Source organism: Pelophylax lessonae (genome assembly GCF_965119305.1).
Source record: "Pelophylax lessonae genome assembly, chromosome: 11".
NCBI lineage: Eukaryota > Metazoa > Chordata > Amphibia > Anura > Ranidae > Pelophylax > Pelophylax lessonae.
In genome coordinates this window covers 182,391,635-182,412,067 of record NC_138778.1, presented here as the reverse complement: position 1 = coordinate 182,412,067, position 20,433 = coordinate 182,391,635, and the positions used below count along the sequence as shown (strand labels likewise).

At 44.2% G+C, this 20,433-nt stretch overlaps 1 protein-coding gene across 4 annotated transcripts in view; it reads right to left on the bottom strand.

The window, feature by feature from the left end:
* Nucleotides 1-20,433, bottom strand: part of MARCHF10 (membrane associated ring-CH-type finger 10) — a 137,082-nt gene that overhangs the window by 51,618 nt on the left and 65,031 nt on the right. For 2 of the 4 annotated variants that reach the window (XM_082271269.1, XM_082271270.1), the window contains exons 8-9: nucleotides 13,839-13,948; nucleotides 10,607-10,711 (exon numbers count right to left, since the gene is read on the bottom strand). In XM_082271269.1, coding sequence (XP_082127395.1) covers nucleotides 10,607-10,711; nucleotides 13,839-13,948 — 215 coding nt within the window. Of the gene's footprint in view, nucleotides 1-4,279; nucleotides 4,377-10,606; nucleotides 10,712-13,838; nucleotides 13,949-20,433 lie in introns of those variants that run through there. The other 2 variants (XM_082271272.1, XM_082271271.1) reach the window with 2 other exon arrangements.

Here is a 20,433-nt window from a genome sequence, read left to right as displayed (position 1 = left end):
GATGGGAAGATGGATGGAGCTAAATACAGGATAATTTTAGAAGAAAACCTGTTAGAGTCTGCAAAAGACTTGAGACTGGGTTGGAGGTTCACCTTCCAGCAGAACAACGACTCTAAACATACAGCCAGAGCTACAATGGAATGGTTTAGATCAAAGCATATTCATGTGTTAGAATGGCCCAGTCAAGGCCAGACCTAAATCCAATTGAAAATCAGTGGCAAGACTTGAAAATTGCTGTTCACAGACACTCCCCAACCAATCTGACAGGGCTTGAGCTATTTTGCAAAGAAAAATTGCCACCCTCTAGATGTGCAAAGCTGGTAGAGGCATACCAAAAAAAGAGCTGTAAGAAGTGAAAAGTGGTTATACAAAGTATTGACTCAGGGGGGCTGAAAACAAAGGCACACCACACCTTTCAGATATATATGTGTAAAACATTTTGAAAACAATTGAAAACAATTTATTATTTTCCTTCCACTTCACAATTATGTGCCACTTTGTGTTGGTCTATTACATAAAATCTCAAAAAAAAAATACATTTACGTTTTTGGTTGTAACATGACAAAATGTGGAAAATGTCAAGGGACATGAATACTTTTTCAAGGCACCGTAGTTTGGATTTCTCTCTTGGCCTCAGGATTCAGAAAACTAATTTTTTGGAAGTCACTAATTCTAGTTCCATCCTTTGAAGCTTAACTTTAGTCCAAATTTAAAAATCTGCAAGAAGGATTTTTGTTTATAGCAGAAAGACATACTTTGTTCTTTTTGCAATAAAGGATTCTTGTAGTAGTAGTAGTAGTAGTAGTAGAGAAGGGGAAAATTATAACCTTGGCGGAGCTGAAACAAAGGAAAGAAAACTGGAAGATAAATGAGTGGAGGTATATCCAACTAAAGCACTTCACATTGTCACTACCGCAGCCATTGAGAGATATAAACGACCTCCGCCCTTTTGAGCAATTATGTCTTAAGGATAAGATAATAAATAATATTTAGAATGTGTATAAAATACTGTTAACAATAACAAAAGAGAGAGGAATATCATTAAAAGAGAAATGGGAAAGAGGCCTCGGCCCGTGTAGTAACAACAAACAGTGGGATAAGAGCCTTCAATTAGTACATAAATCCGCGATAGACACCAACACGGAGGAGATGAATTATAAATTGATCACAAGGTGGTACAATACTCCTGATAAGATGGGAAGAATTCAGGTAGAGAGTTCAAGACTTTGCTGGACGGGATGTCAGATGGTAGGGACTATAGCCCATATATGGTGGGAGTGCCCAAAAATTAAAGTATTCTGGAGTGAAGTTATAGAATTAATAAGTAAAATTACTAAAATAGATATTCCCTTGGATCCTTGGAAATGCATGTTTCATGGAACCCATATGTCAGTGAAGCAATATAAAAAAACATTACTCCCTCACTTATTAAACTCAGCTAAGAGCTTGATTCCCTTTAATTGGCAAAAAGAAGAGGCCCCCTCCAGGAAAGATTGGCTGTTAAAAGTAGAGAAAATAAGAAAGTTGGAGCAGCTGAGGACCTGGGAGGAGGAGGGACAGGGGAATGAAGAGGAGATTTGGGATGAGTGGCAAGAGTTTAAGGACACAAGGGAATACAGAGAAATAATAGGAGTCGAATGATAAGAAGAGACGGGGGGGGGGGGGGGGAGGGATAAGGAAGGGAGGGGGGAAAAAAAAGGGATAAAAGGTAATATGTGTAAAATGTATATGAAAAACTTCTCCAGCGATTGGAGTGTTGTAAATAATTTTTTACCTGGAAAATTTAATAAAGAAATATAAATAAATAAAAAAAAAAAAGGATTCTTGTCTTCCTATGTCTCAATCTGTACACTGAGCTACTAGGTGCTGGGATGAATAAACTCCTATGTGCATGCACAGAGTTATGTCATCCTGGCCAGGTCAGTCAAGATGGTAGAACACTCAGCACTAGAGATGTCGAACATAACATTTTCCGTTCGTGAACGGCGAACTCGAATTTCCGCAAATGTTCGCGAACCCTGGCGAACCGCCATAGACTTCAATAGGCAGGCAAATTTTAAAACCCACAGGGACTCTTTCTGGCCACAATAGAGATGGAAAAGTTGTTTTAAGGGGACTAACACCTGGACTGTGGCATGCTGGAGGTTGATCCATGGCAAAACTCCCATGGAAAAATTACGTAGTTGACGCAGAGTCGGGTTTTAATCCATAAAGGGCATAAATCACCTAACATTCCTAAATTGTTTGGAATAACGTGCTTTAAAACATCCAGTGTGTGTATACGATCAGGTATGATGTTGTATTGATCGGGTAGTGTAAGGGTTACGCCCGCTTCACAGTGACAGACCAAACTCTGAAAGACCAAACTCCCCGTTTAACGCACCGCAAACAGTCCATTTGCACAACCGCAAACTCCCCATTTGCACAAGGTTAGATACCAAGCTAGCCATGTACCATACCTTGTCCTCACTGTCGTCATTGAAGGTCTCTTCCTCCACCTAGCCACGTAGAACACCTAGGGTCCCCCGAAAGGTGACAACAAGCCCCCTGGGACGCCTGCTGTGGTTGGTCTTCCACCTCCTCAAAGCCACCTTCCTTCTCTGACTCCTCTTCTTCAGACTCCTCTCTCTGCGTTGCCACAGGTCCAACAATCGACAACGACAAGGCTGCTTCTGGTGGTGATGGTGACCACAACTTTTCCTCTTCATGCTCATCTACGGCCTGATCCAGCACTCTTCACAGGGCACGCTCCAGAAAAAACGCATATGGGATGAGGTTGATGATGTTGCCTTGGGTTTGACTGACCAGGTTTGTCACCTCCGCAAAAGAAAGCATGAGCATACAGCCATTGTGCATGAGCGTTCAGTAACGCGGCCAAAAAATACCCAGCTCCGAGGAGGCTGTCCTCTTTTTTTTTAATTAAAAAAATCTGTTCTTACCAGTTTAATCTCTGTTTTGTCCCCTATCAGGGGCTGGTGTATGGAATAGATTTTAGGAACCGGGAGATGGAAAAAGATGGTTGGTCGGTCCTCTTACTCCCAATTTGGGGCACTGCGCGTGCGCCGTGCAATGTACTGTGCCACCCTATATGAGTGGTGTGTTAAGTAGTACTATTCTTATCAGTTTAATCCCTGTTACGTCCACTATCAGGGGCCGGTGTATGGAATAGATTTTAGGAACCGGGAGATGGAAAAAGATGGTTGGTCGGTCCTCTTACTTCCAATTTGGGGCACTGCGCGTGCGCCGTGAAATGTACTGTGCCACCCTATATGAGTGGTGTGTTAAGTAGTACTATTCTTATAAGTTTAATCCCTGTTACGTCCCATATCAGGGGCTGGTGTATGGAATAGATTTTAGGAACCGGGAGATGGAAAAAGATGGTTGGTTGGTCCTCTTACTTCCAATTTGGGGCACTGCGCGTGTGCCGTGCAATGCACTGTGCCACCCTATATGAGTGGTGTGTTAAGTAGTACTATTCTTATCAGTTTAATCCCTGTTACGTCCCCTATCAGGGGCCAGTGTATGGAATCGATTTTAGGAACCGGGAGATGGAAAAAGATGGTTGGTCGGTCCTCTTACTTCCAATTTGGGGCACTGCGCATGCTCCGTTCAATGTACTGTGCCACCCTATATGAGTGGTGTGTTAAGTAGTACTATTCTTATCAGTTTAATCCCTGTTACGTCCCCTATCAGGGGCCAGTGTATGGACAGCCTCTACCTGTCATTTTTTTTTTTAGATTAGTGGTACTATGCGTGCAAGGTACTGTGCCACCCTATATGAGTGGTGTGCACACAGTACAGTCTGTGGGCCTGTGGCCTCTCACACACATGAGCAGGCAACTGCAATATATATATATATATATATATATATATATATATAAAAAGCAGACTGATGTACCAGCCCTAAAAAGGGCTTTTTGGGGTGCTGTCAGGACGCTGTCCTTACAGCAGATGGGTCTTTGAGGACTGGAGTGGACACAGAACACTGGCCTAGCTATTAATTTAGCAGCAGCAGCACTCTCCCTGCTCTAACTAAGGCTGCAGCTTCAGAATGAATCTAAGATGGATGCTGTCCTTGCTTTTTTATAGGAGGTGGGAGGGTCTGGGAGGGAGGGTATGCTGATTGGCTGGAATGTGTCTGCTGACTGTGAAGTACAGGGTCAAAGTTTGCTCAATGATGACGTATAGGGGCGGACCGAACATTGCATATGTTCACCCGCCGCTGCAAACGCAAACAAGTGATGTTCGCCGGAGAATAGTTCGGGACATCTCTACTCAGCACCCAGAAGAAGCCAGTGAGAGAATGTCAGCACTGGTAAGGGAGCTTGTGGACATCACTTAAGGGGAGGTGAGTATAATTCTGCTTTCAATGAAACCTGTAATGAGGGACACATTTAGTGTGCCTTCCATCCAAAAAAAAAAATGCTAGTTGCTTGGTGGTAATGCTGTCCTTCTGTCAGAAACCATGAATCAGACTGAGACAGAAAATGCAATAAAAATCACACCATTAATGTAATAGTGAAAATAGTACAGATCGTAGTCAAAACAAAAAATATGCCAGGGTTCGGAAGCCTAAATGGGAAATCAGAAAAGCCAGTGATCAGGGAGCCAGAAAACAGCGTAGTTGGATGCAGAAGGTCAGGATCAGGAACCAGAAGGGATGTCAGTTGAGCAAGATCTTTGGCAGGAACACAGCAGAGACACTCAAGATATCCAGACCAAGGAGAAGGCAGAAAAGGAATGAACAAGGCAGCTTAAATAGCCAGAAGGGGTTGGCTGTAGGCGGGACTGACGAGCAGATAATGATAACCAGGTGAGCCACCAAGAAAACAATGAGTGCTGACAATTATCTGGCAGCTGAGCAGCCTGAGCACAGAGAAGAGAGCTGCTGTAAGCCCAGCCCTGACACTTTCTGACATCAATACTTTCTTGGTTTTTGACCCATAACAAGTATGCAGATCTGGAGAACTAATTTCACTAGTTGCATGCTTGTCTTTGATTAGCAAGTAAAAAAAATATTGAGAGCACAGAGGGTACATGCATATTACCCAGCTGGATGGATTTACTGGGGTGGAGCGCCACACAAGCCATTATCTAAGCTATTATTTAAAAACATCACAGCCAATGCAAACCGCCTTTCACTTTTCTCAGCAGAGATAATCAGGAAGATGACTTGAAAGCTTGAGCATCCCAGCGACTGACAGCTGCACAACCTAGGACCTCTTCTGCATGAGGATATGAGGCTAACACAAGAACAAGCAGACACTAGTCCTCCCTACCATTTCCTAGCTGATTCAAACCCTGATAGGGGACAACCTGTGCTGTGAGGTCAAAGTTTTGGGTGTCCACCATTAACCTACCATCTTTAGTTCAAAATATTTTAAAAGCACACCTAACATAATCTCTGACAGACATTCTAAGCAGAGCCAAGAAATTAGGCAGCGATAAGGAGGTTGACACATTTGCTGCTGACAAGAGAATCATCCAGTGCCCAGCTAGAGAGTATTGAGGCTATGAAGCCAAAGTACCAGAAATAAGGTGGGCAGTGGAAAACTTTTTTCTTTGTTTATTTAATGGCTCAGGATACAAATCATTTTATGCTTACAATCACTTTTCAAGTGCAAAATAACTTAGAATCCCAAAATTCAAGGTCTACCAGAGTCTATTACATCCCTAAAAGAAACAACACTCAACCTATCTGCAGCTCTTTTTCCAAAAGTCAACCAAAATAAATGATGTACATTCATGGAGAACAGGTCAGACTGCAGAGTCCCTATCTATCCAGGGATGGGTTATTAAAGGTGCATTATGAGGGACACAAGAATTGTGGCTACAATTTACATAAAAGGTGACTTCACAGGAATGTTTGATGCTTGGCTCAAATATTTGCAGATTTCACCCTAACGACGAATAACTAAAAGGAGGCAATCAATAATACAAGTTGTATTGAGAACACAGATCGGATATAGACAAAACTGCCCTGGCTTTGTCCAAAGCTTCGTTGTACTGATATATAGCAAACCATGCACCATACCTGATATTACAGTTTGGAAGCAGATTTATCATTATAGTAAACTGACCCATTTTAATGCATTCTGTATCTTCCTATAGATGGCATCTCAATCATTATTAACTAATACCACTGTCCAAATGCAAATTAATATCCCAAACTTTTTACCACAAATCTATCTGATGTTTTCTTTCACCCATAAGCCACTTACAAGCTGTTTATTCATTTGCTGCTAGGATAAAAAGAAAGATTTGAAATTAAAAACAACTTGGAACAAAAGTTTCCATCTCACAGCTGCAAACTAGTAGCACCCCTCCAGCTACCTCCAGAATTCTGAGCTTTAAATTCCTGCACTCTTAATGTACAAAACAGAAGACAAACTTTCTTGAACCCAGGCCATCTACCATAGATATTAGAAAATGGACAGAATGCTAGCCACAAAAGATTTCAATAGCTTTCTTCTGCCTTTCTCCTAGAGAACAAATATCCAGGAACAAAAAAAAAAAAAAAACATGTCCTATATGAACACTATTTATACCTGCAGCTATGGTAGCTAAAATGTATATGGCAACTAGGTTAAAAGAACACACTCTTTCAATGGAACAAGTGAAAAACAGAAATAATTCTACTTCGACTGCTAAAAAAATATATTTCATCCGTTTTAATACCACATTGTTTTTTAACCACTTCAATACAGGGCAATTTTACCCCCTTCCTACCCAGGCCAATTTTCAGCTTTTAGCACTGTTGCATTTTGAATGACAATTGCACGGTCATGCAACACTGTACCGAAACCAAATTTATGTAATTTCCCCCCCACAAATAGAGCTTTCTTTTGGTGGTATTTGATCACCGCAAGGTTTTTTCTTTTTTGCTAAACAAATAAAAAAAAGACCGAAAAGTTTGAAAAAAAAAAAAAAAAATTTTTTTTGTTTGTTATACAATTTTGTAAATAAATAAGTTTTTTCCTGCACTGATGAGCACTGATGAGGCTGCACTGACAGGCACTGATGAGGAGGCACTGATGGGGTGGCACTGATGGGGTGGCACTGATATGCGGCACTGATAGGCGGCACTGATAGGCAGAACTGATGGGCACTGATATGTGGCAATGATAGGTAGCACTGATATGCAGCATTGGTGGGCACTGTTAGGCGGCACTGATAGGCGGCACTGGTGGGCACTGATGGGCACTGATAGTCGTCACTGATTGGCACTGACGGGCGCCACTGATGGGCAATAATGGGCACTGAAAGGCGGCACTGGTGGAAATAATGGGCACTGGTGGGCGGCACTGATAGATGGCAATGATGGGCACTGAGGCAGCACTGATGGGCAGGGCACTGGTGGGCAGCACTGATGGGGAGGGCAATGGGGGGCTCCCTGAGCCCTGATTGCCATCCCTGGTGGCCATAGTGGGCATCCCTGGGGTCATGGGTGGGCATCCCTGGTGGTTCTAGTGGCACCGCTCCCCCCCCGAGGGTCTGCACTGGTAATCAATGATCTGATTACCAGTGCCGACCCCCCCCCGGCAGGGGAGCCGCCGATCGGTGCTCCTTTACTCGTGCCTGTCAGGCACGTACTGAGGTAAGCCAATCAACGGCTCTTCCTGTTTACTATGTGACCAGCCGTGATTGGACATGGCTGGTCACATGGTAAAGAGCCTACGTCAGTGTGACACGCCGCATCACCGATCGCCGCTCGATGTCTGGTCGGGATAATGCAACCACATTCCCGCCGTCAATCTGCTATACGGCGGACGGGAAGTGGTTAAAAGAGCATGGCAGCCAAAGATTGATTACTACCACATTCATGGCCTACACCAGCCTTTGACATTTCTGTCAGTTTTATTTGATCCCCAATATCTTGTAAAAATTGGATTTTTGTCTTACCGTAAAATCCTTTTCTCTGAGTTCATTGACGGACGCAGTCTCTGATCTACATATCAGTAGGGTTATACTGCCCCCTACAGAAGTAGGACACTAGGCAGAAAAAAGTTCTGGCTATGCCTATGGGCAGTCCCAGGGGGTATACCCTCTCTCCCTGCTATAGGATGTCAGTTTTGTATCAAAGAATTGTCAGAGAAAATAATACCAACCCAACTCAAATAGACAAAAATCCAATTTTCTCTATCGATCATTGACGGACGCAGTCTGTGATCTTCATATCAGTAGGGACGTCCCAAAGCAGTGCCATAAAAATGAGGGGTGGGAACAGCAGAAAAATAATTCCCCAAGGCTAAACCATAGCCAACCAGGCAACATAGGACTCATCAGAACAACAAGATGAGACCCACCTGAAAAAAACATTAAACACCCTCAAGGGAGACTGAAAACACTCTTAAACGGCAGCCTGCAAAACTTTGCGGCCAAAAGAGGCATCTGCAAATGCCAGCACATCCCCCTTGCAAACTTTGTAAAAGTATGAACAGACAACTAGGTAGCCACCTTGCAAACCTGAAGCACAGATGTCTAATGGCGAAAAAGCCCAGGAAGCCCTAAGCGCCTGAGTATAATGCGCCTTAACAGGGAAAGGTGGAACCTGACCCTTAATTGAATAAGCCTGCACAACTGTCTGCCTGATCCACTTGGAAATAGTCACAGCAGATGCAGGCAGCCCTTTCTTTGGGCCATCCATGAGTACAAAGAGCAAATCTGACTTTCAAAAAGATTCAGTAGTCGCCAAGTACACCCTGAGTGACAGAACCACATGCAAAGTATGTAATGCAATTTCCCTAGGATGTTTAGGCTTAGGACACAAAGAGGGTAACACGATGTCCTCATTTAAGTGAAAAGTGGAAACCACCTTCGGAAGGAAGGACGAATCCAGAGGAAGTTCCACTTTATCCATGTGAACCACCAGATAGGGAGAACGCCCTGAGCGCAGAAGTAAGCAGAGGAATCTCCCGAATATTTTCAAAGGGAGGTTTCTGGAGAACCGACAGCACCAAATTAAGGTCCCAAGGTGCAAGCGGAGGCCGCACTGGAGGGGCCAAGTGTCGCACCCCCTGGATAAAGCTTTGCAGCAGTGAATGGGTGGCCAGTGGCCTTTGGAAGAAAATTGCCAAGGCCGAAACCTGACCCTTGATCAACTCCCCGTTGAAGAAAAGCCAAGATCAGAGTCACCGAGTAAGAGCGAGAGGGAACCCCAAGAGACTCACACCACGCAATATACGATTTCCATGTATGATGATAGATCTTCTTAGAAGTCGCTTTCCTCGCTTTAAGCAGAGTAGGAATCATTGAAGCAGACAAACCCCTGTCCTTCAGCACCTGGCTTTCAACAGCCAAGCCTTCAAAGCCAGCGACTGTATAGCAGGATGGAAGATTGGCCCTTGAGACAGTAGATCCTCTCTGAGAGGAAGTCTCCAAGGAGCTTTTGCGACTAACCTGACCAGGTCGGCATACCAAGCTCAGAGAGGCCAGTCCGGAGCCACAAGAATGACCAGAATCCCTTCCGCCTCGATCCTGCCAAGAAGTCTTGGCATTAATTTGAGAGGAGGAAAGGCATACATTAGCTGATACTGACCCCACAGGGCCACCAGCGTGTCATTTACTCACTATACCAGGAACAGGCGGGCACCATCTCCTGACAGAACCCCTCTCTGCCGAAGTGGGGGGGCTGTCGGCCAATAGGAGTGCTGCAACTCAGGCCTAGACTCGGTCGTGTGTGACCTGGTGAGACGTTTAACTCCCGGGGCCAGTCCCTGTCCAGTGGGACTATGTCACAGTCGACTTAGCGCGGAGCTGGGGTCTGCGCACGCTTGCTGGCCGACTGGGGTGACCACTGGAGCTATATATCCAGCCCGTCGCCCCGATCTGGCTTAGTTGCTTGTAGATCTCAGAGGAAAAAAATCCAGAGAAAAAGCTAACAAGAAAAAACTATCAGGAAACTTTGCCAGGACCAGAGATCCCAGCAAGCAAACTGACATCCTATAGCAGGGAGAGAGGGTATACCCCCTGGGACTGCCCATAGACGAAGCCAGAACTTTTTTCTGCCTAGTGTCCTATTCCTGTAGGGGGCAGTATAACCCTACTGATATGAAGATCAGAGACTGCGTCCGTCAATGAACGATAGAGAAATGTATTCTCAAATTAAAGGTATGGTCGATTTTAGACGTTCATTATTAGGTTTCTTTTTACTGCCATTTTATTTATAAGTGCTGATACTATAAGTTAGAATTTTCTATTTTGGAAAGTGGTCTTTTTCTGTTTTTATTAATTGTAAACTCCCTAAAAGGGACCATCTGTTATGGATATGGCTGTATAATTGTATTATTTCCATTATAAAAACTTTGGTGGCAAAACATTATTGAACATTATTGAAGCCAAAGGGTTGACAGCACAGCCAGGAATTTTTAGCAGTGTCAGCATTTGTGATTTTCCTAAAGCAGGATTTTTATGAATAGGCCTAAAACAGAGTAACCTAGGAAGACCGTTAAGCACATGCCTGTTTTAGGTACATGAGTTATGTGGCTGTTTTGATTTGTCTAACCTAAGGGATTGCCTTATTGCATTATTTTTCTGAATACAGTAAACTCATTGCTTTTATACAGTTACTATTTGTCACATTGATAAAGATTTGATTTTTACTTACCTCACTTACCCGGTCTCGAGTGTTGGATAATCTCAGGAGTTCTTCATACCGTTGCTGATACAAGTGAAGCAGTAAGACCAGGTAGAGGCTTGGGTTTAGGGTGGCCTGTATTTTGTGCAAAAAGCATGTCACTATATGCTTGTATAAAGATTTAAATTGAAAAAATAACACATTTAGTTAAAGTTGCAATATATTTTTTTTGTATATTGCACTTGTCTGCTGGCTAATTGCTTAGCAATTTTTATGAAAAATATAGACGTGGTAAGTTGTAGATAAACTACACTATATTACCAAAAGTATTGGGACGCCTGCCTTTACATGCACATGAACTTTAATGGCATCCCAGTCTTAGTCCGTAGGGTTCCATGTTGAGTTGGTCCACCCTTTGCAGCTATAACAGCTTCAACTCTTCTGGGAAGGCTGTCCACAAGGTTTAGGAGTGTGTCTATGGGAATGTTTGACCATTGTTCCAGTAGCGCATTTGTGAGGTCAGGCACTGATGTTAGACAAGAAGGCCTTGCTCGCAGTCTCCACTCTAATTCATCCCAAAGGTGTTCTATCAGGTTCAGGTCAGGACTCTGTGCAGGCCAGTGAAGTTCCTCCACCCCAAACTCACTCATCCATGTCTTAATGGACCTTGCTTTGTGCACTGGTGCAAATCATTTGGTGGAGGGGGATTATAGTGTGTGGTTGTTTCTCAGGGGCTGGGCTTGGCCTCCCAAGACATTTTAGACAATTCCATGCGCCCCAACTTTGTGGGAACAGTTTGGGGTTGGCCCTTCCTTTTTCAACATGACTGCTCACCAGTGCACAAAGCAAGGTCCATAAAGACGTGGATGAGCGAGTTTGGGGTGGAGGAACTTGACTGGCCTGCAAAGGTCCTGACCTCAACCCAATTGAGCATCTTTTAGATGGATTAGAGCGCAGACTGCAAGCCAGGCCTTCTCTCCAACATCAGTGCCTGACCTCACAAATGCGCTTCTGGAAGAATGGTCAAACATTCCCATAGACAGACTTCCCAGAAGAGTTGAAGCTGTTATAGCTGCAAAGGGTGGGGCAATTCAATATTGAATCTACAAACTAAGACTGGGATGCCATTAAAGTTCATGTGCGTGTAAAGGCAGGCGTCCAATACTTTTGGTAATATAGTTTATCTGTGTGTGTGTTCCCATAGATTAACATGCAGTAACAGAAAATATTGAAAATGTACATATAAATAAGACATAAATCCACAAAGCAATTGCTGTTGTAGATACACTTCAGGAGAAAATGACAAGAATAGCACTATACAAGTCCTTACAAGGGATTATAGCAGAAGACATACAGTGCACAAGTGAATGTAGACAAGAATTGCGCCATTATCAAGCCAAACCAACCTGTACAACCAAATTAAAGATAATTATGTAAGGTCTTTGTGTTCCCCTGAACTGGAATAAATACTTCTACCCAGAAAGCTGACATCTCGTCATTCATTGAAAATACTTGCAGTATCACATTAATGTCTCGTACACAGCACTAGTTTTTTTTGTTAAACCTCAAACTGATGGCTTAGGTTGGAGCCGCTGTACTAACAATTCAATGTTAGTACAGCGATCTCCCCTGCTGCTATTGTGTCCTGATGGGGGGACACCGCTGTCGTTTCTATTGAACCGGTCGATGCCAGCCGACATTTGGCCCATGTGTACTAGGCTTAAGACATGGCATACACATAATCTATACATAAGATATTGTAATACACAACACAAAGGTATTCTATGGCTCAGGTTCAGAAATCAATGAGAGGAGGGAATCACTGATATCATGGGTATCCAGCCAAGGGCCCCAGAGTTAATGGAATTTCCTCGGACAACCTCCTGCCTCATATGTAAATTCATATAGCAGAAGATTTTGGTTGATCAACCTTTCCTGATGTGATGTGCAGCTGTTCAGTATGAATCCACTGCACAACTATAGTTTTCCACCACTTATGGCTACAAACATTGGACAGGTCAAAAGGTAACAGAAATAAAAGTATATTCAGCTATATTTAACCACTAGTTTTATACTGTTGGTTGGTAAATTGATTTGGTTTCATAGTCATGCCAATGACAGATTTGCAACAGTTATTGATGTGATAATTTGAGTCTAGACAGATAATGAAGCTATTTATTAGAAGACAGTGTATTCATAATCTTGTTTAGAACAATGGAAGAGGCAGAAAGCATTTGGTGTCCACTTACTGTATAGCTCTGAGCAGGGCTTTTTTTCAGCGGGAACGCGGGGGAACGCAGTTCCGGCACCTCCAAAACTGAATGTATGTAATGGCAAGGGGTGCTGGGGTGTCCTGGAGGGTCTATTGATGCTGGCTAATAGGGAATCTATTGCTGCTATTTTTGCAGAGGATGGGGGTCTATTGTTGCTTGGGAGGTCTTCTGTTGCTCATGGGGATTTATTGTTGCTGGGTGGGTCTTTTGTTGCAGGGAATCAGTCATTGCTGGGAGGGATCTACTGTTGAGGGTGGGGTCTAATGCTGCTGGCTGCTAGAGAGTCAATTGATGCTTGATGTTGGAAGTCCATTGACGCTATGGGTGTCCATTGTTTCTAGATCTATTATATTGCCTTTCTTATTATTGTTAATTCTCTAAAAGGGTTGGTACTGGGAGGTGGGTTGGAGGTGAAACCAAGGAACGGTGCTTGGGGGTGGGTAGGGGACGGAGTCAAGGGGTGACTCAGAAGGGAGGAGTTCCTGCACCTATTCTCTGAGAAAAAAAACCCTGGCTCTGAGCAAACTAAAGTTGACCTGTCAAGTGTCCAAACTAGCAAAAACCAAACAGCACACATCTTGTTAATCTTCAGAATCAGTGTTCTGTGTTCCCAGGGAGCCTTTTGACTCTGAGCTAAGCCCTGCATCTAGCATTAACTATTTCTGTTCAAGGGCCTCTTTAGCCAGTACAGGCTCTTAGAATTGCACTTAGAATTGCATTAGGAAGTTGAGGCCTATGTAGAACATACACTCAAGACCTAGGTGCTCAGGTTCACATTGTGCTGATTCATCCATTAAAGTTTCAAGATACCATAAACATTTCTATCTTTCTTGGGGTTTAAACCGTTCTTAGCGAGAACTGTAGCACTCACGTCTGCCAATGCCATCATGCTGAATTAAAAAAGGAATGTGCTATAGCGCTGTCGGCATCCCATGGGTAAGGCTGGTATGCCCCCCCCCCCCTCTATTTTTACCATCATGCTGAATTACCTGAGTTTCCTGATGTCTTCTGTAGTGCTCATCCACATCGAATTCTTCAAAATTACACTCCATGTTTTGTTTGCACATCTCACAGGTTTTTACAGCACTCAGTGTAGCTCCTAAAGTATGAAATAATTATAGATTGAGAGACATTTCCTAAGGCTGACAGCTTATTTAACAGGAAACATATCTCTGGCTTGTTGAACTTCAAGTGAGACTGTAGGAGACAGTAGAAGGTGGTAAATGTCTCCAAAGATTTCTGTGATCTTGTAACATAATGGGGCCATAAGGACTGAGGCCATAGACCTGTAATTTTATGCAGTGTATATGCTTTGAAAGTGACCTAGTGTGTGTGTGTTTATCATACCTGCCAACTGTCCCATTTTTCCCGGGACAATCCCGGCAAATAGGAGCCTGTCCCGGGTAATTTACATTGTCCCTGTTAATCAGGGACAATGTAAATCATAAAAAAAAAAAAAAAAAAATGTTTTTTTTTTTAAATTTTGTTCCACACAGTGTCGCACTCACCCCAGCTATGTGTTGTAGTTCTGGCAGCAGGTTGTCTCTCTCTCTGTGCCCGCTCACTCTTCCCGCCTGTCGCAAATTTAACGTGTCACCGGAGGCAGGGTGTCAGCATGGTGCACTTTCCCAAATCCGCCAGCAGGGGGAGGCAGAGCACCTTCCGACAAGCTGACATTTTAGAATTGCAGGGAATTGTGATGAGAATTTTAAACTTTAGGCAGAAGTAGTGCAGCTGAATGCGAGAATTATTCCAACTCTGCTACTTTGGCCTCAAGTTTTCAATTCCCTTTTCAAATTCCTGTAATTCTCTCTTTATGAAGTAGACCCTATAATCTGATAAGTAGGCAGGGATTAATTATGCAGAGTGGGCGGAGCTTCGGGGAAGTGGGTGTGGTAAGTAATTGATAGCTGCGCTGCAAAGTGTCTCTGGAAATTTTTTTCAAATGTTGGCAACTATGGTTTATGTGTGTGTGTGTGTGTGTGTGTATGTATCACACAATTATGAGGAATAAATCAAAGGTATAGTCTAGAAAAGACCACTTTCAAATGCATTCTTTTCTCTATGAAATAAATTAAATATAAACCCAGGAAAGAAGGATCATCTCCTAGTGGCTTTTGGCAGGAGGGCAGAGCTTCAATCTCAGAGATTTCAGCAGTCCTACCTGATTGAATTAAGAAAGTGGAGGGTGATTTCAGTATTTAAGTAAGTGCAAAATAAAATCTCCAAATCTGGCTCAGAGCTTGCTCTGGGCCATCTACCAGCTTCTTTTTTTCTTTCCTGATGTTCTGCAGCACTGACATATCTGCTTCTGGAGTCTTAGGTCTGCCTGGCTTTTATGCACGTTAGAGCTGCTTTTCTCCCTATCTAACTACCTTTATTTCATAGAAAATATAAAACCAAGCACATCAATTTAAAGTAGTTGCAAAGTCAGAAGGTTTTTGTCCTAATGCATTCTATGAATGAAGATAAAAAAGCCTTCTGTGTGCAGCAGCACCCCTCAGCCTCTCTAATACTTAGCTGAAGTCCATCTAGATCCAGCGATGTTGCAGAAGTGTCTCGGCTGCCTGGAACTCCCCTTCCCATTGGCTAAGACAGCAGCGTGGCATCATTGGCTCCCGCTGCTGTCAATCAAAGTCAGTCAGACAATGAGGAGAGAAAGGGGCCGTGGCCACACCATGTCTCTGTGTGGGGAGCCCCCATAGCAAGCTGCTTGCTGTGGGGGCACTCAACAGGAGGAATGGGCTAGGAGAACCAAAGAGGGACCTAAGAAGAGGAGGATCTGGGATGCTCTGTGCAAAACCACTGCACAGAGCAGGTACTTTTAAGATGTTTGTTATTTTTAGATTTTGCACCTAGTGAGGTCTGCTCATGGTGCTCAGGTACAGCTCAGTTTGACTAAAGTTTTTCACACTGGTCCAATAGGAAGGCATATTGGACAGTGGGAGGAAACCTGACAAATGAGTGCACAGGCATTTAGTAAAGCCCTGGTGATTGGCAGAGGAAAGTTCCTTGGTGCATGCTGGGATACTGTATAAATACCAAGGGCACATGTGCTCAGGGTCTTTCTGCTGGAGAGCGGGGGTGGCAGCCCCTCCTCTGTAGAAGTGGCCATGTGGCCTCAGGTGGTCGACCTGAGGGCCTGAGAGTCAGAAAGGAGCTGAACCCAGAGGTCCTGCAGAGCTGACTGGAAGGAAGACACTGGAAAGGATCTGATTCTGCATATAGTGAATACAGATCTCTGTCATGGGGCCTGTCCTGAGAGGGCCATCCCTTCAGCTAGAAGAGTCAGTCGACAGATGTCAGTCAAGGGGATTGTAACGGATAAACCGGCACCCCAACTGGGTACCTCCATTGACGGATGCTCCTAGTGCTTCCCGAGGGCTCCAAGCACTCCACCAGACACCATAACCATGTCAGACCCCACGAACCGCCGCAGATTGGTTGGGGTCTCGCTGTCCCCTACCCACCCTGGAGATACGACAAGGCTCCAGGTTCCAGTTTGTGAACCCCTCTTTCCCCAGAGAGTGAAGCAGGAACAGGTACAGGCTCTTACAAGCTCTTACAAGAGCTTAGTGATGATACAAGGGAGTATGAACAGCATAGCAATCCCTTGTAACCGATTCCCCCAATAAGAGACAGGACTCTAAACTGAGGGTGAAGTATAACTCTTTTTTGAACAAGAAACATACTTTTATACAGTTTTCCCGCACAAGGTTTCCGCCTAGGTGGACCTTGTGGAGAACAGGACATGCTATTCTCAATCTAAGATCCCTCCCCTGCCTGATTACAGTAGCATATGCAGATAAAAGTGTATAGAGGAACAGAATTAACCTAAACTAATTATCTAGCCATCTGGACAGAACAATATGAGGTCATTAACATTTAACAATGGGACAGGCACAATCCACATTCCATTTCAATAAAATAGGGAAGCCTGTCTGGCATGCAGGGACATGGAATACACACATTATTTAGAATTCAGACTTCATGGCAATGGTCTATAACAGTCTAAGTCTTCCAGTGTGAAGTGGGAATAAATCTTCATATTTCTATATGAAGATATTGCTGACAAATATTACTGTCCAATCTGAAGCAATTCGAACCATTAATTATCTGTCTTTCACTCCCAGTGACGGTGAACACCGTCACAGGGATGCTAGAGAAAGTCTGCTGCTGCTGGAGAGAGCAAGAAGACTTAACTCTTCTATACAAGTGGCAGTATGGTTAAAGCAGTGTGACTACTTCCACAAATAACCTGGTGAGGCCAAGTGAGATTTGTCCTTATCAACATTAGATAGTTCCAGTTGGAGTATCCCACTATTCCCTTCTCCCATCCAAGTTCCACAATAAATATAAAACCAAAACCCCTGGACTGTTTATTGAGTAATGAGCCATTGGGAGTAAGGATGGATCTGTGAACTGTCCCTAAGTGACTGTGTGCAGGTAATCAGAGGAGGCCCAAGAAGTCATCAATCAGCAAGCCCTACAGGGACAGTGCTACATTTCGGGGCTCATCCAGGATGTTCTTTGCTTCTGCAGACCCTAGTCAGCCCAGTCACGACCCATTGAGAGAGAAAGAGATGGACCAGTTGCTGCAGCCGCCTGGGTAAAGGCACAAGGAGCTCGGATGGAGCGAAGCACTGTTCTAGAGATCTCAGGAAGTGAGTGTACAGGGAAGGAGATCTGATAGTGGGTGAGTGTCTTAGTGCCAGAGCAGAGGGCCTACATCTTGGATGTGAAGGCAGAGTTTACTCTGGACTATGTGTGGGTGTTGATGGAGTGGCAGGAAGATATACTTTCCTGTTTCCGGGAAGAAGAGGTATCCTTGACGAAAATGGTAATTGTTCGGTGGACCCACTGCAAGAGAGGGAGGAGGCCACAGAGGGGCTATCACCACTGCAAGCCAATGCGGGGATAACAGGACCAGTTGGTGCAGACTTCTGTGGGGCTGGTGCCTCCCCATTTTGTTCTATAAAGACATGAGCTGGCTAGTTCAGAGTTTTGGGAAGAATGGTTCCCGCAATGCGAACCAAGGATATAGGAAACTCCAGTTCTTCTCAGGGCAGCTACCGACTCCCGTTGGCGAAGAGGAATTCGAGACATGGATGAGTCAGGTCATAGAAGAATGAAGTGTGCCAGAGGTTGTGAAGAGACAGCGGCTTAGTGGAGAGCCTCAGAGGTCCAGCAACCGAAGTTATACGTAATTTGGGAAAGAAGGACTGTGTGGCTATGGATTTTATAGTCGCTTTGTATGCGGTTTTTGGATAGGTAGAGAAGACCCCGGATCAACCACACCCACCAACAAAGAGGGGAGAGACTTTCTGAATATATTTCTCAAGTGGACAGGATGTTACACCAGATCATCCTCAAGTGAGGCATAGACCCCCAAGGATGCTGACCAGGCTTGAGTGGATCGGGTTTTGCAAGGGGCCTGTCCAAATCATCCCATTGTGTTAAAGTTACTGCTGAAAAGAGCATGAACAGTCTCTACTTACCCTGAACTGATGAGAGAAGTAAGGGAGGAGGAAGCTTTGTTGGTAGAGAAGAGTCAAGGGGCGAGAGAGTTGGTTGTAGGAGGGGGAAGAAGCAGAAAGCTTCTGCCCGTGTTGTCTATGCGGAACTTAGTTTCTCGGATGAAGATAGTGAGACCGAAGCAGACCAGGAAGGGCATGAAAGCCCAGACAGCAAGAAGTTGGCTGTCGCCCGGAAATCAGCAGAATTGATGACTCAAGTCGCTCAACTTCAAACTCAGATACTGTATATCAGGCTCTGATGCGAGTGATAGAGACCCAAGGCAAGACGCAGGAACAAAGATTCAACCCTGGGGGATCAGGGCTGTTTCCCAGGGAAAGGAGATATTTTGAATGTGGAGAAGTTGGGCATTTCAAGACTAAATGCCCCAAGAAGGAAGCCAGCCCAGAGTTGCTGGTAGAAGTGTTAAAAGCCTTACAGAAGATACTCTTTCCAAAGAAGGAGGTAAACTCCTGGGGACCTCAGTGAAGGAGCCAATTGAGCGTCCCGAGACCAAACAGAGCTCCAAAGTCAGAAAAGTATCAAAGAAAAAGCAGTAGACAAAGTCATCTGCTTGTCTTTCTACCTCTTCACCTGTATCTAAAAATGAGTCACCCGGGTTAGTGGGAAAGACACAGGAGGTCAATGCACCCTCTCCTAGAGTTAAGAAGAGGACTCTATCACCATGGAGGAAGTTAGTTAGGGCTCAGGCTACAGAGTCACAAGTCAGAAACGTGCCAAAACAAGTTGTAGAGAGGACTCTATCGCCACAAAGGAAATTAGTTAGGACCCAGCCTATAGGTGCACATGCCAGAAACGTGCCGAAGAACTTGGTAGGACCCTCTCCAATAGTTTTGCTGCAAATGGAAGGGATCTACACTAAAGCTCTATTTGATACTGGAGCCTAAGTGACACTATTGTACAGGGATTTCTATGACAAGCACTTTTAGCATATCCCTTTGTGCAAGCTGGAATAGCTGGAGATCTGGGGCATTGGCACCCAAAAGTTCCCTTACGATGAATACATACAGTGTCTCACAAAAGTGAGTACACCCCTCACATTTTTGAAAATATTTAATTATATCTTTTCATGTGACAACACTGAAGAAATAACACTTTGCTACAATGTAAAGTAGTGAGCGTACAGCTCGAATAACAGTGTAAATTTGCTGTCCCCTCAAAATAACTCAACACACAGTCATTATTGTCTAAACCGCTGGCAACAAAAGCGAGTGCACCTCTAAGTGAAAATGTCCAAATTGGGCTCAATTAGCCATTTTCCCTCCCCGGTGTCATGTGATTTGTTAGCGTTACAAGGCCCCAGGTGTGAATGGGGAGCAGGTGTGTTAAATTTGGTGTTATTGCTCTCACTCTCTCATACTGGTCACTGGAGGTTCAACATGACACCTCATGACAAAGAACTCTCTGAGGATATGAAAAAAAGAATTGTTGCTCTACATAAAGATGGCCTAATCTATAAAAAGATTGCCAAGACCCTTAAACTGAGCTGCAGCACAATAACTAAGACCATACAGTCGTGTAACAGGACAGGTTCCACTCAGAACAGGCCTTGCCATGGTCGACCAAAGAAGTTGAGTGCACGTGCTCAGCGTCATATCCAGAGGTTGTCTTTGGGAAATAGATGTATGAGTGCTGCCAGCATTGCTGCAGAGGTTGAAGGGGTCAGCCTATCAGTGCTTAGACCATACGCCGCACACTGCATCAAATTGGTCTGCATGGCTGTCGTCCCAGAAGGAAGCCTCTTCTAAAGGTGATGCACAAGAAAGCCTGAAAACAGTTTGCTGAAGACAAGCAGACTTAGGACATGGATTACTGGAACCATGTCCTGTGGTCTGATAAGACCAAGATACATTTATTTGGTTCAGATGGTGTCAAGCATGTGTGGTGGCAACAAGGTGAGGAGGACAAAGACAAGTGTATCTTGCTTACAGTCAAGCGTGGTGATTGGAGTGTCATGGTCTGGGGCTGCATGAGTACTGTCGGCACTGGGGAGCTACAGTTCATTGAGGAAACCATAAATGGCAACATGTACTGTGACATACTGAAGCA